General features: G+C 42.1%; 2 protein-coding genes across 6 annotated transcripts; one reads left to right on the plus strand and one right to left on the minus strand.

Annotated features, from left to right (window-relative positions):
- Nucleotides 1–1,331: 1,331 nt before the first annotated feature.
- Nucleotides 1,332–5,345, plus strand: PNRC2 (proline rich nuclear receptor coactivator 2). The gene is made up of 3 exons (XM_065650493.1): nt 1,332–1,488; nt 2,478–2,682; nt 3,147–5,345. Exon 3 carries the CDS (start codon nt 3,165–3,167, stop codon nt 3,585–3,587), a length of 423 nt encoding a protein of 140 aa, XP_065506565.1. The 5' UTR covers nt 1,332–1,488; nt 2,478–2,682; nt 3,147–3,164; the 3' UTR covers nt 3,588–5,345.
- A 459-nt stretch (nt 5,346–5,804) lies between these two features.
- SRSF10 (serine and arginine rich splicing factor 10) lies at nt 5,805–15,785 on the minus strand. Of its 5 annotated transcripts, XM_065650490.1 has the most exons (7): nt 15,581–15,785; nt 13,365–13,471; nt 11,520–11,621; nt 10,757–10,919; nt 10,405–10,458; nt 10,127–10,228; nt 5,805–7,060 (listed from the first exon to the last, which is right to left on the minus strand). In XM_065650490.1, exons 1-7 carry the CDS (start codon nt 15,643–15,645, stop codon nt 7,042–7,044), a joined length of 612 nt encoding a protein of 203 aa, XP_065506562.1. In that variant the 5' UTR covers nt 15,646–15,785; the 3' UTR covers nt 5,805–7,041. The 5 variants fall into 5 exon arrangements, with proteins under 5 accessions (XP_065506562.1, XP_065506564.1, XP_065506563.1 ...); XM_065650492.1 differs by lacking the exon at nt 10,127–10,228 and having other exon boundaries at nt 10,405–10,455; XM_065650491.1 differs by lacking the exon at nt 10,127–10,228.
- Nucleotides 15,786–16,350: the final 565 nt, after the last annotated feature.

Genomic DNA, 16,350 nt, shown 5'->3' on the forward strand with positions numbered 1-16,350 from the left:
AGTGGAAATAATTTGTGACTATAAACAGCAGCCGGTGCCAGGGGCTCTGCAGCTTTGGTTCCCTTCCCACAACAGGAGTTTCAAATGTAGGAAGCTTTCACCTTCACGGATTTCCCTGCGTTTTAAAAGTGTCTCTAAATAATTTTTAACAATGTCAAATTTTAACATTCTTTGCACAAAAAAGCAGGTGTGGGACATGGGCTGACAAACCCCTCACTTGGAGATACATTTGGTGACCTGAAAGCTGCGGGGATCCCTGCTGGGCTGGGTTTTGCTCTTTGTTCAGTGGATCCTCTTACAGCCGGAGGATTTCTGTTGTTGTTGTTGTTAATTATTTTATCACTTTGAAGGCCCAAGCAGGAGCAGCTGGCACGGCCACCCCCCAACCTTTTGTTGTGCTAGTTCCCGAGTGCAGGGGGGGAAGGTCGCTGCCCAGCCGGGGTTTGGGGAGGGCAGCCCGGGCCCTGGTGGCCAGGAAGGCCAACGGGACCTGGGGGGGATTGGAAGGGGGTGGTCAGTAGGTCAGAGAGGTTCTCCTGCCCCTCTGCTCTGCCCTGGGGAGACCTCATCTGGAATGTTGTGTCCAGTTCTGGGCCCCTCAGTTCCAGAAGGACAGGGAACTGCTGGAGAGAGCCCAGCGCAGCCACGAAGATGCTGAAGGGAGTGGAGCATCTCCCGTGTGAGGAAAGGCTGAGGAGCTGGGGCTCTGAGCTGGAGAAGAGGAGACTGAGGGCTGACTCGTTCATGGGGATCAATATGGAAAGGGGGAGTGTCAGGAGGATGGAGCCAGGCTCTTCTGGGTGACAGCCAGTGATAGGACAAGGGGCAATGGGTGCAAACTGGAACACAGGAGGTTCCACTTAAAGATGAGAAGAAACTTGTTCCCAGTGAGGGTGGCAGAGCCTGGCCCAGGCTGCCCAGGGAGGTTGTGGAGTCTCCTTCTCTGCAGACATTCCAACCCGCCTGGACACCTTCCTGTGTAACCTCATCTGGGTGTTCCTGCTCCGGCGGGGGGGTTGGACTGGATGAGCTTTCGTGGTCCCTTCCAACCCCTGACATTCTGGGATTCCGTGACCCCGGGGGGCCGCGGCCGCTGTCCGGACAAAGCTCCGCTGCCGCACTCCCGGGCTGCCCTGCGCTGAGGAGATTCAAACGGCGGCCCCGCCCGCCCACGGCGGCCAGTCTGCCCCGTCTCCTCCCGGCAACAAGGCGGGTCTTGGTTTTGATTGGCGGAGAGAGCGGGAAGCGCGCTCCTATTGGCTGGAGCGGCGTAGCTTGTGGAGGGGGGGTGGAGGGTGAGTGGGTTATACGGCGTAGGGAAGCAGCGGCCATTTTGTGTGGGAGGTAGAGAGGCAGCGGCGGAGGGGTTGGGGTTGTGGTTTGAGTCGGGGGTGTCGGAGAGTGACGGCGGAGGAGCAGCAGGGTCGGTTCCTAAGGGCCTGTGTGTGTGTATCTGTGCTGTCGTGCGAACGAGACGGACAGAAGTCGGTAAGGGCGGAGCGGTGCGGGAGGGCCGGGCGCTGTGGCCGCCATGTTGTGCTCGCTGGGCCGCTCCGTTGTTGGGGGAGCGGGGCCGGGGGTTCCCGGCTCCCCGGGGGCTCAGGCGGGACGAGGGGCCGGGGGCCGCGGGCAGGATAAAGATATAAAGTTTGGAACTAAGCGCTGGGCCTGTGAGGGCTTCTCCGGTGGGAACAAACAAGCTTCGTTCGTGCTAATGACGGTACCTCAGGCCTTGATTTCCAGCCTTGTGACTAAAACTGAGATGGGCGGCTCTTCCTGGAGCTTTAGAGATAAATGGGCTGGGGGTGCCTGAGGCTCTGAAGTGACACGTCGATTAGGGGCAGGTGAACAGACTGGAGTGCTTAAAATACTAAATATGATTTCAGGAGAGGACGAGCCGTGGGGTAAACAGGAAGTTGTTTTAAGAGTTAAAGAGGAATTTCTTTGCTAACGGAGGTTAAAGAAAAAAGTGACACTGAGCAATGGAGCTGTGTTGCCGTGGGTGGACGAGGCTTTGGGGCTTCATGGGGGTGTTGGGACATTGGGGGTCAGGAATTGTGCTTTTCAGGGTTTCTTTGTGCTGAGGAGAGGTGCATCGAAGCTGTAGTTCCCTAAGGCTTCATCCCAGAATATTTTCCAGTGTATTCGTGTATTTGACTCTTTTTTTTTTTCCCTGTTAAAGGACAAGATTCTTGCTTGCCTATTGAAATACTTACTAAGATATGTATAGAGCATGATAAATATACTGTTCTCTGTAAAATACTAAGTATGATGGTGAAGTTTATATAGAGTAGGATAAACACTGCCATCTTTGTCTGTTTTTTTTTTTTAGTTTGAAATGTATTGCCATCTTTAACAAATAAGAAACCCAACTGACTTTCTGAATTAGTCCAGCTGCTTTTTTTTCTCCTTCCAAATTTGAAAGAGAAACTGTTGTTTCCTGAACCTGAATCGAAACTTCTTTCTCATTCATGCAGTGGGACTTCTCCTTCGGAGCATCTGTGCCGAGAATCCGATGTTGGGCTCGGCTCCCTGGCTGAATACAGCAGATCAGCCCATGAAAACTTCGATTCCTGGCCAAAGGAAGGAGTCCAGCGAAAGGCAGCACCTGCTTTTTCAGGCTTGGAAGCAAGAAAGGGGGCAGGAGTTGGAGAGCGCTGAGTCTGAGAAGACAACTGAAAGGTAAATGGGGTGGGAGGGAACGCGGCGCTGAAGGGTGAGCTGAAGGTGTGATAGGATCTGCCCGGCTGCTTTGGAAATTCACTTACAAATCACTGCTTTTCCCTTTGAGGTTGTTTTCAGCTCACTTTGGGTTTATCACAGTAATTCTGGCACTTAGAAGAAAGACTGGGGAGCGGCTTTATCAGTGCAAACTGCCCAGATCTTGAGGTGTAAAAAAGCTTGGTTTAAGTGTCTTGGATTAAATACTAACACCTTAAATTTGGCACTGTATTTTTATGACCAACATGTGTTTCACATTCTTCCAGTAACACCTTTTGCTGAGAAGCATATCTAGTAGTTGGATCTCAGTTTGGTTAGATTGATTTCAGTTCCCTTCCTTAGAATCTAAAAATTCTCTGCATATTTTCTATTTTAAAAAACAGTAGTAATGCAAACTCCACTGACTTCTCCTGCTGTTTTTACAGGTGACATTGAAGTTGAAGATGGGTGGTGGAGAAAGATTCAACATTCCAGTTCCCCAGACTAGAAATACCACCAAGAACCATCAACAGCTTAAAAACAGGCAGAAGAATAAAGACCAGAATTCGCAGATGAAGACCTATATGAAGAAAGAGAGAGGACACGGATGCAACTCAGCATCTGGTGCATGGCAGGCCATGCAAAAAGGGGGAAAGAACAACGTTCATTTCCCCAACAATCAAAATTGGAGTCCTGCTTTAGTGAATCGCAACCTGTTTTTCACACCTCAAACCAATCAGAACTATGCTGGAGCAAAATTTAGTGAGCCGCCCTCACCAAGTGTTCTTCCCAAGCCACCAAGTCACTGGGTACCTGTTTCTTTTAAACCTTCTGATAAAGAAATGATGACATTTCAGCTTAAAACATTACTTAAAGTCCAGGCTTGAGATGTAACTTTTCATATTTTTAAAGTTATTTAAATTTACAGGGTTTCAAATTTGAGAATTTTAAGTGCAGTGCCCAGCTGTACAGAGCTGGATGTTCTTGCTGCATGGGATAGAAGGGGCTGGACGTTTACATTCCCCTCCTGTTTTGCATCCAAAGTTGTGTGCTGTGTTCACTGTGAAATAGGTATTTTCTCTACAATCAATCTAATCAAATTCTGGACACTCACCATTTATTGTAAGAGTAAATGGGACTGCCTCAAAATTGGAATTGACTACTTTTTGGTGTTAGAAAACCAGCTCTTACCTAACTTAATGCAGCATTATCTGGGAAAAAATGCACTGAAAGCTTTAGGCAGGTACTTTGCTGCCTTTCAAAATTGATAGTTAAACTGCAGATTTGCCAAGCAGAAGAGGCCCCACCTGGCCACTAGATAAACCAGATTGTCTTATTTGGCACTTTTGGATTGATGGACAAACACTTCAAGCCTGTGACTAAAATGGAGTTCTAGGAACCATATCGGTGTGTATTCCTGCAAGGAAATCTGAAATTGAAACATCAGGGAACTCTGAAATTGTCTCTGTCCAGCTCTAGTTGCCAATTAGCGACGCTGCATTGCCAGGTGACTGCCAAAAAATATCCAAAAATCCTTTGTATTCCAATTGCACTGATGAGTTCTAAAATGCATTTTTGTGTCAGTTTTTAAAATGGTGAAAAATGCTCTTAAATTGGTTATCCTGTAATAATTGTTTTAAGTTACAGTAGCTTGTGGCAGGTATTAAGTGTTCTCATAGGGAAGACAGAGCCATGTAAATAAATGTAAGACTTTGTAGCATATGTAAATTTATGCTGGGCTTTCCTGCACAGAAGTATTTTTAGTACAAAACTGCTGAATGTAAGATGGCCATGTGGATTACATGGCCTGATTTAAAAAAAAAAAAATATTTTGTTTAAAAAAAGACATTTGTGGCTGTGCCATTGCACTTAACATACAGTGAATACGCACGTTTTACTTGGTTGTGAGCTCATTCTTTTTTTAAAGTAAACTTGGTGCAAAAAAGGCTTATTTAGAATTTTTTAATAAAACAAAAAATATTTTAAAAAAAGCTGTGAATTTTAAGATTAATGTTCTGAATGTATCTGAGAGGTGTGTATTTAATGATCAAAACACACCAAGAATAAGGTGTTCAAAATCAAATTGGATGTTTCACAAGAAATACAAATGGCTGAGAGTTTGGGTGCTGGATGAATCGGAGGTATTGTAACAGTGTTTCTATTTCTAAAATCAGTCAATGCTACAAGGTTATTTTGTCCCAGGACTTGAGAATTTGTGCAGGTAGGCTGGGGCAGCTGCCAGCACAGCTCCGGGTGCTGTCACGGGTCAGTTGATCCTGGAACAGAAACAACTGACCTGTGACAACACATTGCAAGGTTCTTTTAAAATGCAGGAACTACTAAAAAAAAAAAAAAAAATAGTAACTTGAAAGGGAGTTTTGCAGATTGTGAAATGATCTTTGAGATGTTCTGTACATTCAAAATTCATTGGCAGCTGGTTGAATGTTTACAAATCTTAACACTCCAAATAAGATGGAATTGGCAGTTGTTAAACTTTGTTTTTGTGACCTGGACCTTCACCAGCAAAGGAGCTGTTTCCCAGTTACAATTCTGTGTATTCAACTTCAAATTGTCAATTACTAATGGTCTATGTACAAATTGGAAACAACACAAAATTTAAATAAAAAACTTTTCACCCCCTAAAAGCATCTATTTATTGTACGATGGTGACGGAAAACTGGAATTATGGCATTTTGGCAGCTCAAGGGTTCTATAAAGCTCTAACACTTCAGCAGATGGATTAATGTATTTAAATACCCCTTTTATATCCTTAACTGGCAAGAAAGTCTTCAGAATTGTCTTTATCTGTTAAGAATCTGTAGGTCTGGAAATCCCAATGATGGAGTTTCTTCACCTACAGGGTGAACGCAGGGCTGGAAAATTAACACTGAATTTACTCAAAAAGACAAACCAAAGCTGCTGAGGGGCTACTGGGCTCTGCCCAGCAAAGTCAGATGTGCAAGCAGATGAGCTTAAGCTCAGCCCAGCTGTGATCCCACTCTCTGCTCTGCTGGGTCAGAGGGAACTTCTTGGGTGTTCAGTGCTCGGGGACCCATCTCCATCAGACTACGGCTGCATTAATTAAGTCAGAAGGTGCTCTCGAGTTATAGTCAAAACTTGTACATTTTATTCCCAATTCACAGGGTTATTTGCACAGATGGAACACAAAACTCAAGAAGAAAGGATGTGTATGAATAAAACATTAGCATCTTTTGATCAAACACACTACAGGGTACATAGTCTTCCCTTCCTAAATAGTCTCATCAGTAAGAGCATCTTCAGACAAATATTATAGCAATGGACTACAGACTTTTTAAGCAAGTTACAAGATAAATGGAGAAACCCAGCAATTATTAATGGATAATTATGTCCTAAAAATGTGTAAGTTTATCCCTTTGTACTTCAAAGTGTTAATCTGCAACATTCCTGCCAAAAAAAATCAAGTAGCAGTGCTGCGATGTAGATCAATCCAATTGCCCTTTCTGAACATAGTTCAAGCTGTTACCCAGACTAAACAGCAAGGAAAAAAAAAAGCTCTTTCCAAGAAAAGAGCTCAAAATAACATTTAAACTGAAATTCCACTTTGAATAAAGCCATTATACTGTACATTTAAACATCTTTAAAAGACATAGAAAGGATAACATTAAGCTTTCAGAGACCAGCCTATTATAGTCCCTAATTGAGACACCCAGCTACTTAAACAGTAAATTTAATATTTTTTAATTATCAGTTGGGTGCATGGACTTTTGGTGAAAAAGAAGTTCCAACAGAGCCTTCTATTACTGCTGAGATCAATCAATCCGCTGCAGATACTTAGGAGCACAGCCATTAACTTTCAGTAGAATTTTTTTTTTTTTTTTTTAACATACTACTTCAATTCTACATATTTTGCAGGAATGACAAAAATCTAGTTTACCACAGGAAAAAAAAAAACACCCCATCAGAATTCCCACCGGTCTTGAGACTCCACAAGAAAGATGCCTATACGTGATCTTTTGTAGCCTGCGTGTTGTTCTTGCATTCCAGCTGTGCATAACCTGCGGGTAGCTTGCACCAGACAGGCTACTGCTTTTTGGTTTTTAGACCAGGACTAAAATACCTGCATCAAGGGAGATGTTTATCTAGATGGGCTGTGGCTTGACTTGCGTGAATGCGTGAACATTCCCTGCCCTTTTTGGCCACATCCTGCTAACTCGGTCCCCAACTGAAAGGCCCACAGAACAGCTTCTTCACAATTTTTCCATGGGAGCAAGAACTAGGACAACATCTTTATTCATGCACTCTTGAAACATCGTGGGTTTGTGTTCGGCTTTTCTGGCTTGTTCATATACACAAGTCAAGTCAAAGTTTAGTCCTACCTCTGGGAGAGAAAGAAAGAACCATCAGAACTGGCAGATACTACATTATACTTGCAATGAATTGGATTTTCAAAACAAAAAAAAAAAATTAAACTGTGCTATATATAAATGTTGAGGCACACAATATAAGGACATGCTGACAAAATCAAGTTACTGTTACTCGGCAGTCTCAGATGAGAACCTCAGCCTGGACACAGATTTCTCCTCCCTCCTCCCCACCCATCCAGCTGTAATTCTGGCTGGACTAACAAGAACATTAATTACAGCACCCCCTTGCAGGCTGCTGACAAAAATACAACCAGCTTTCCCACACCACAGTCAGGTGGACCATATTTAAGCAGGATTTTAGTCTGGACAACCATATTCTTTTAAGCAAGCTGAAAAAGGGTGGGGGTTTCCTTCTGTGACGAGCTGTTTTTATGGACAGCTACAGGATAATCACAGCTCGACTAACAAAGTGGAACGGCGGGTTTATCAAAGCAATTAAGAGCTTTTCTGAGTTTTTTTTCATTCAGTGGCATAAGAACTAGTTGTAAATACCACAAGTGCCAGGAGGCAGCTTGAACTTTAAAAGTCATCAGCAAAGTTTTACCACCTTCTAGAGAACCACTGCTGGCACAATTTTTGATACGGCAAATATAAATCGATAAGGTGATACGAGCAATTTGGCTCTATATGAATCTTCGATTGCTGATTTGAAGTAGTTCATAACCTGGCTAATCATATCTGAGCTATAACCATCGGGAAGTCCATCCAGCAATAACAGAAGTTAATGGAAAAGTAATTTCAATATATTAGACTAAAACATATGCTTATCATTCTTATTTTGTCTAGTACCCCTTTTAAAATGTGAAATGATATTTATTCAGACATTACATGATAAATTCCTGACTTTACTGAAATACCATAGTAAGGATTTTACTCCATAAGGGATGCACAGCTCTACTCCTAACCATGCTCTGGAGTCAAATTCTACAGCTACAATAATTCCAGTGGATCAGTATTTCCTTCATTTTTTTATTACAGCATGTTTGCTAAATTTACAGCAAGCAGAAAATAAGCTGGGTCTTTAGGTATTTTGATCAAAACATCAATGTTTTAAAGGTAGTACACAATATTTGTTAAAAAGAACATATAAAAATACCTTTTTAGAAGCTTCTATAAGAAAGGAAATACAAAGTTTAATCCCACAACTTTCCTCTGCTAGAGCTGCACGCTACTGCTACAGTTTTAAATAGACTTTTTGCTGTTTTTTAAACTATACATCCAGGAAAGTCTACAAAATTAAAGGAACGTGCATATAAATGATTGCATAGCGGAACATGAACATTAACTGCAAACAGTAAAGAAAAAATTAGAAATACTATCAAATGTACAAAGGTTCTAGAATCAACCCCCTAAGCACGTTCCACTGCCGAGATTTCACAGCCATCTGTGTTTCTTCAAAGGCCCTGCTGAGAACGCTAAACCCCAAACCTAAGACATTTCTCTAAAAAAAAACTTTTGGAAATCAATGTCTTTATATGCTACTACATAAGACAGCAAGGAACTCCGTGTGTTTGACGCTGGCTTTTGAAGGTAACTAGAAAAAACGATGCCAAAAGCCATTTTCATAACAAAGTATTTGCTTTCTAGAGAAATACTGGTAAGATTACACACTGGTTTTGTTATTGTTCACATTCAGTTCACTAAATATAGTGTATTAGTGAGAACTAAATAGCTAGAGATGCAGCTCTTGTTCATATCCAGCTTCAAACATTTGTTCTTAAGGAAAATGAAATCTTGTAACCAAACCACTATCTGTTCCCAGGAAGAAGTGATTCAGGCTTGCTTGACCCAATACTGTTTGCAGTGTAAAAGCAAGCCTGGGCTACTCCAGAAGAGAGATGGCTACAGTTTTATACCTAGGAATACACCAACTAACCACGGGAGTCATTGGCATAAAAGTTTAGTTCTTATATACTGTACACACACACACAACTTGAAACAATCTACTTGTATCTAACAGCAGGAAAACTAAGCAATTTTATGGTTAACTGCTCACTAAAATTTAGAATAGATACAAAAACTGCATAAAATGTACACACAACCTAATACTTAGTCGCTCTGCCATTTGCTGCAATGTGAATTTAATTTTCCATTTCAAGGTGTGGGGTTTTTTCCCCTCACGCACTCAGTACTAGCGGCCAGGTCAAAAGCAGTGAAGCCTCGATCCTGACACTGCACAATCTCTGAACGAGCTCCCAGGACTGACTCTCTCCCCATGTCGTACACGCAATGTTAGTACCATCTCTTCGGATGGCAGAGTTAAAGAGAAATCTCAAAAATCTCTCTCCTCCTTGTGTCAGTGGGCACGGAGAACACAGAAACCTGCCTTTGAACAATGGGAACATAAAACGGCCAGGCTGCGTTTCACAGCAGTCAGTGTTGCGCTACGGCTGTCCAGTTTTCCGTTTCATCCCAAAATTGAGCATCAAAGAACAAGTTAAACAGTTGGTTTAACTGTTCGGCACAAACTGATATCGATTTCTCTATGGGTATGACATTTTAAATGTTGCAAGTTACGATCAATCAAGTCATCACCAATATCTAAGCACTAAAAATGCAAATCTTTACAAAAATATACATAGAGACACCACAACCAAATCAGTAGCTGCCCATGACATTTAACCAAATGGACATTCTCCCTCTCTCTCTCTCTCTTTCAGTGGCCTCTCAACACTGTTTTAATTTTAACCATTGTCGGCTACAGGGAAAACTGACAAAGAAAATATTTTTTAGCACTGTTGCAACATCATATTCCTGATAATTTAAGTAAACTGAACTGTGTGTAAATGAATCTTACATGCCTAAAACCAACGTGGATATGCTGTTAGTGGCCACTGGACTTGGGACTAGTCCATGACCTGGATCTGGATTTGGACCTAGATCTAGAATGTGATCTTGACTGTGATTTGGATCTAGCTGGTTCTTTTTTTCTCGACTCCTTTTCATATCTTGAGCTGGACTTATAGTGTGTTTTAGAATCTGTTTTAGAGGTGCCTCTAGATTTGGTGTGAGATGCAGACCTAGACCGTGACTTAGCCTTCATTTCTTTCTTGGGCTGTGACTTGGATCGTGATCTTGAATTGGACTTAGATCTTGAAAAAGATCGATTGCGGTGTTTGAACCTATCAGAATAAAGGGGAGAGAGGAGATTTGAATGTAAAAACACTATTCTTAGACATCTAGTACATTAAAAATTGTTTACCATTTTTTTTTGCAGGAGAAACTTTTTTTTAAACCTATAGTTAAAAGGAATACAGTGATCTAGTTTGCAATTTAAAGGGTGTAAAAAGCATTTTACCTATCATTGTCCGAATGGCTTCTGCTACGACGAGGTCTTCCAGTAGGTCTACTGCTAAAAAGGTACATCAGAAAAAGTAAACGGTGACAAATACCTATGTTTGTATACAAGTGCTTAATAAATTATTTTTTAAGCTGTGCATTTGCTTTTAGTTACTCTTCAATGCAGCACAGAATCATTTCATTCAATATTTCTGATTTGATGTAGCATGCAAGATATGTAACTCCCACAAGTAATTACAAAGCAAGTATAGAAAGAGATTATTCACAATTTTAACAATTAAATAGTCAGTGTGGCATTTCTCCTCCACCAGTCTGCTGTGCAGTTGAAGCCAAACACAGGCTACACTTACTTTCTGGGACTATACGATCTTCTATAGCTGTAATCAAAAGAACGACTTCTAGATCGTCTCCTTTCGTAACTCCGACTCCTAGATCGCCTGTATCTGTCATAGTCATCGTAACGAGAAGAACTGTACAGGTTTCTCCCTTCCTTGGCTTTCATTTGATTCGGTGCTGTAAAAAAAGCAGTAATTTAATGTAATACCTGTATCTATCTATATATTAAGAATATATATAAGAATAACAGATAGAAAAGATGTAAGTTCTCTTTACAAGTATCCGTTCAGAAAGCAAGACTTCTCTTCCATGTTGAATTGAGATATCTTGAAATTTACTTTTAGCTTGAAGCCAAATGAAAACGACGACATTACCTCAATGCTGGCTATTAGAGAGCGCTAGGAAACGTCACCACGGAATCACTAATACACGTCAACACAACAGAAACATTGCAATACGTTAAAACTGGGCGACTCATTTTGACAGGGAGAATTTTCAGCTGTGTTTCTGCAAAGAAAGCTTGATAGAGCTGCACAGAAAGCTCTTAAGAATCTTCAGCCAGCAGCAAGGATCAGATTGTGGTAAGTGACTGTTATATTTAGTTATCTGTTTTTAATTAAAATGAGTCACTAATAATTACTAGATAAAAAGCAAAACATCCATACACTGTTTATATACAAGAACATATCACAACAACTAATAACACATGTAATGTTGCCTGGTAATAAACATTAAGGCTAAAATCAGAGTCTGATGAAACACACACAAGGCACTTACTCTTCCGATCCCCCTGTGCAAACTGGATTTCTATTTGCCGACCACAAATCCACTTTCGATCCAAATTATGGAGAGCATCCTCTGCATCACGGACATCTTCAAATGTGGTGAGTGTTAAGGTACTTGGGAATTTGACTAGTTTACAGGTTTGGTATTTAAAATAAAAAAAAATAATCAGTTATTTTCTAATTTTACTTTTTTTTCCCCCTCTTTTTAAAGTTCTATTGGTCGTGCTACAGTACACACTAGTAAATGTATTATTTTTTTATTAACCATCAGCTAAGAACTCCTATAATAAAATTAAAATCTCATAATATGATCATGAACTTATCCATCAGCAAGCAGCTGCTATGTAATACTCTTAACTTTTTTCTTCTCCCACTTGTACTTATGCAAGGCAAAAAAACGGTATCCTTTTCAAAATACATTTGTTAACGGGCATTCAGGTCTGTCCACTACATTGACTTTATGAAAATTAAACCCTAGCTCTTAAATTATTCTAGGCATACCAACAGTAAAAATCAACATGTGTCTAATTATTTTAGAATTGGGGTAAAGCTTCCCCCTCCACCCCGCCCCCCCAAGCAGATTTTTAAGTTTAAGTTATGTAATGCCAGACCTTCAACAGTCTGAGATAAAAATCACACACTAAACTCCCTGCACTATCAGTCAGGTCAGGCGTTCAATAACACAGACATTACTAATTTACCAATTTTAATCTGTGAGACTGACCACTATTGTAATTCACACACCTCCTTCCAGCTGTGACCTGAAAGAAGGAATTGCCTTTCTCCTGGTAGCAACTCAGTTCATCCTTAGCACCACCTGTGCAGAACCAAACCATAGTGCTGTAGGAGTAGATTCTGAGAAACCCAGAACAAATGCACTTTCACTCAAGAGCACAGTTACAATAGCACTCACAAGAGAAATATCACAGGGTTTGTCAATGGACTAAACCAGAATCATTCATCAAATTGCTGCTTACGTGACAAACAGAAGAAAAACTGTTATTCTGTAGGATACATCAGGTATGACTCCTTTAATCTTGGCCACCATTCAACTTCATCTTGACCTTTAACTCTTTAAGTGCTTGTCAGAAGGACTTGTCATGAGATGCTTGGCCAAAAATGACAGATGGCTTTATCTTTTACTTTGAAAAACAACCTTTTCCCCCTTTTGCAGATAAAGCGAAGCTTTGTCTCCCATTATGGCTTGTCCTTCTTCCAGCTTTTCTTTACTTTTTCTTTTCCCAAACTCTCCCTTCTCTTCAAGCCTGATCCTTAAGAGGTCTTTGGCTTGTCTACTTGCCTTAATTGTTGAACTCTACTCTAAAGGTTCTTTCATGCTTTCTCTTTGGGGTCGCCATTACTGTACAGCTTTACATTCTGAGGCAACAACAGAGGACAGTAAATTAGGGGACAATATTAAAGAAAAAACTTCACCTCATTTTTTATACAATCTGATTTTGATCAAGTGATTCCAGTTTCCATTTGTTAAATTAACAATGAATACCAGCCACAGTTTGCTAAGCACAAGTTTACTTACATACCAGTGAAAATAAAAACGTGCTAGACAATTTTGAGTCAGCGATAAATTTCCATTTAAATTAGATAGTATTAATTTCAGTGACATAAGCAAGCTTTTATATTACTGGACTTAAGTTTTGCAAAAAGGCAAAGAACAATTGAGAGAAGTTAATCTACGAAAATAAACACCACAATATAAGACACTTATTAGATACAACACAAAAGTAAACTGCTGTTTCATTTAGATTTGTTACCTCTCACACAAACTTGAATTTCAAACTTCAACACCCCTCACTAATCAGCCATCTGAAGAAAGGATATTGAACATAAGCAAATCCTCTGGGACGACGAGTGTAGAAGTCAAGTGGAACGTATACATCAACTATAGGCCCATAACGACCAAATTCACGGCGCAAGTCTTCAGACCTAGAATATCAAAAATATCTTATATGTTTTGTTCTTGTTTTTTTCCCCCCCTCCCCCCCACTGTTTAAGGTGTTACAAAACATCCACAAAAAAAAAAAAGAAAAAAGAAAAAAATTGAAAATCTACAATTGATACGACCATCCATCTTTTTGGAAGCAGTCAGTAGAAGATGCACATACCAAAACATTTTTTGAGAAAAAAGTGTTTGAGCAGTCCATTCCTAAGCAACACATGGGGCTTTTCTGAAACACTCAAGCCTCAGGATGCTTAAGATCCATCCTGGCATTTTGAAACCTGTGTTCAGCACAACTCTACAATAGGAGTGTAAATGAGAAGTGACACATATTAGTCAATTCAATGCAAGATGTGCTAGGAAAGGTGGGCAGAAAGGAAAAAAGAAGGATGTAAGAATTACTGTTATTCAAGTATCTCATGTAACTCTTGACAATGCGTTTGCAACACGCATATGCCAACTCGTAGGATCCAAGGAAAGAGTATAATAATAAACCAGTCACACAAACTCATCTCCATAGAAGAATCAATACTTACAACCACATCAAATAGAACAAAACTTGAGTGAGCAACCACTCGTGCCCTTAGGACAGCTTTTCCAGAGAGTGGAGCACTAAACTGCTGAACAGACCTGGAACTACACTTGGAAAAACTACTGTCTCCTCAACTGAGAGGTTTCTTAATCACATCAGCTTCTTTACGTGTATTTTTGTGTCATTTGAGGACAACGACCTGCATGAGAAAGACCCTGTAATACTGTATTTATGTGGTATAAGTTACTACTATTCATTTCTCCTTCTCATCGGTTGGGAAAGAACCTACAGTGCATAAAGTCAATGACGGCAGAAGGGAACTAAACCATCAAGATCTTACAATGAAACCATCTCTAGGAAGAACGTACTGCCTAATAATAAGCTTATGGTGAAAAGCCTCAATAAGATGCACATTATTTCTAAAAAGTTTGGAAGTAATAGTTCTCCTTGGCTGTTCTTACAGTAAAACCACCAGAAAGAGGAAAGAAAATTCATGGTAATAAATTTAAAATTTTTAATTTGAAGCTACTGACGCTTTTGATGACAATAATGTTCTTAATTCATTCCATTCCATTGTGCCCACGCTACCGTTATTTGCTGCACAACTTCGGTGCAAGCTGCCCAGGCAGCAAGTTTGAAAACTCGTGCTTGTATTTTATACAACTGGACCTTGCAGGGATTTCCATACAAATTCTACTATAATTAAAAACATAAGAGTGCTCTAATTCACCTGCGCATTCTATACTAATATGCTCTATGAATGTTTTACAGATGAGAAAGACAAAAGGGACATAATTAACTGTAAAAAACAAATGGAGAAATCTGGCAGTTTATTTTAAAAATCTAGGTAATATATAAAAATCTGTGCAATACACACTTTAAATTTTTAAAAATTGCTTGTTAAAATGTATTTCACTAATTTGCTGCACATATTTAGTCCTTACAGGATTTTGCTACAACACAACTGTGATGGAAAGAGGATTGTTTCTCCCCCTCCACAGCGTCACAAGAGGACATGGTACCCAACAATTAACGCAATAACCTTCCACCCCAAACTGGCAGCAATTACCATCCTAACGGTACCAACTACACCAAGAATTTTGTGGGGACACCCGCAGCAAAGGCGCCGTTTTCTCCCTCCTTGGAACAATCGCTGCGTTTTCAAAGCCCGTTAAAAACTCCAGCGGCGTTGCCAAGGGGGCAGCGGCGGCTCGTCGTGAAAATCCCGCTGGACTAACTCAAAACCGCGGGGACCAGAGTTGCACTTTTCTCCCGGCCCAGCTTTGTTCTGGCTGGATGTTGTTTGGAAACCGACCCTCGTGGGAAGAGAAGGGAAAATAGAGCAGCGTGGCGAGGAGGGAGAGGAAAATGGAGAAAAGGGGCGGAAGGCAAGGCAGGGAGAAAGGTAAAGGCGAGGAAAGGAGCTGCTCGGTCTCTCCCCCTCCCCTCCCGTCGCTCCGGGAGGGCCCCGGGTCCCTCGGGCCTCAGCCGCCAGCGCGGCCTAGCGAGCCCGCCAAAGCCTGCGCACCCCCCCCCCCCCCTGCTAACACCCGCCCCCACTCACCGGGTGTCGTCGGCCACGTTCCGCACGAAGAGCGAGGTGTTGGGGGGGCGCAGGTAACGGGACATGGCGGCGCTTGGACGCGGGAGGGAGAGGGAAGAAGGGAGGGAGGGAACGAGCGGCAGGGCCCAGGCGCTGCGGGGAGCCGAGCGGCTGAGGAGACCCCTCCGGAGCTGCACGCAGCGCCACCGCCGCCCGCCCCGCCGGCTCTCGCGAGACTTCCCGCGGGGCTTCCGGCGAGAGCAGCCGGCGCCAAAACCCGCTCTCCCCTCACTGCGCCTGCGCCCTCTACTCGCCGCGAACGCGCGAATGCGCGTTCGCGGCGAGTAGAGGGCGCAGGCGCAGTGGGCGCCGTCCCCTCAGCGCTGTTTTCCCGCCGAAAGAGCGACAAGATGGCGGCGGCGCCCTCGCTGTGAGGAGAGAAGGAGCCTCACGCTGTCACAGCCCCGTTACTGACTGTAAGGAACGCTTAACGAAGAGCTGTTGTTTTTAGATAACTGAGGACCTGGCGCCTGACCCGGGAAGGGGCGAGAGATATTGGGCTGTGAATCCTTAATGTAAAACTGTGGGAGACTACGGGGGGTCTGTGGATTCCCTGACGGAGGGCATGGGAACAGAAATTAGCCTTGAAGATATTAAGGCCTACCCGTGAGAAAGATGGGAGTAAAGGAGTATTAGGAGATATTAAGGTGTACCCGTGAGAGAGAAGGGAGTAAAAGAGTAACATTGACGATAGCAAAATTAGTCAATGAGATGTTACTACAGCAACTTGT

Source organism: Caloenas nicobarica, chromosome 23 (assembly GCF_036013445.1).
Source record: "Caloenas nicobarica isolate bCalNic1 chromosome 23, bCalNic1.hap1, whole genome shotgun sequence".
NCBI lineage: Eukaryota > Metazoa > Chordata > Aves > Columbiformes > Columbidae > Caloenas > Caloenas nicobarica.

Excerpts from the sequence above, each read along its gene's own strand:
- SRSF10 (XM_065650488.1), bottom strand. The coding sequence starts at position 15,645 with ATGTCCCGTTACCTGCGCCCCCCCAACACCTCGCTCTTCGTGCGGAAC. Across the intron at positions 10,459-10,756 it reads AGATCGTATAGTCCCAGAAA|CAGTAGACCTACTGGAAGAC; the intron begins GTAAGTGTAGCC and ends GTACCTTTTTAG. Across the intron at positions 10,229-10,404 it reads AGCCATTCGGACAATGATAG|GTTCAAACACCGCAATCGAT; the intron begins GTAAAATGCTTT and ends TTATTCTGATAG.
- PNRC2 (XM_065650493.1), top strand. The coding sequence starts at position 3,165 with ATGGGTGGTGGAGAAAGATTCAACATTCCAGTTCCCCAGACTAGAAAT.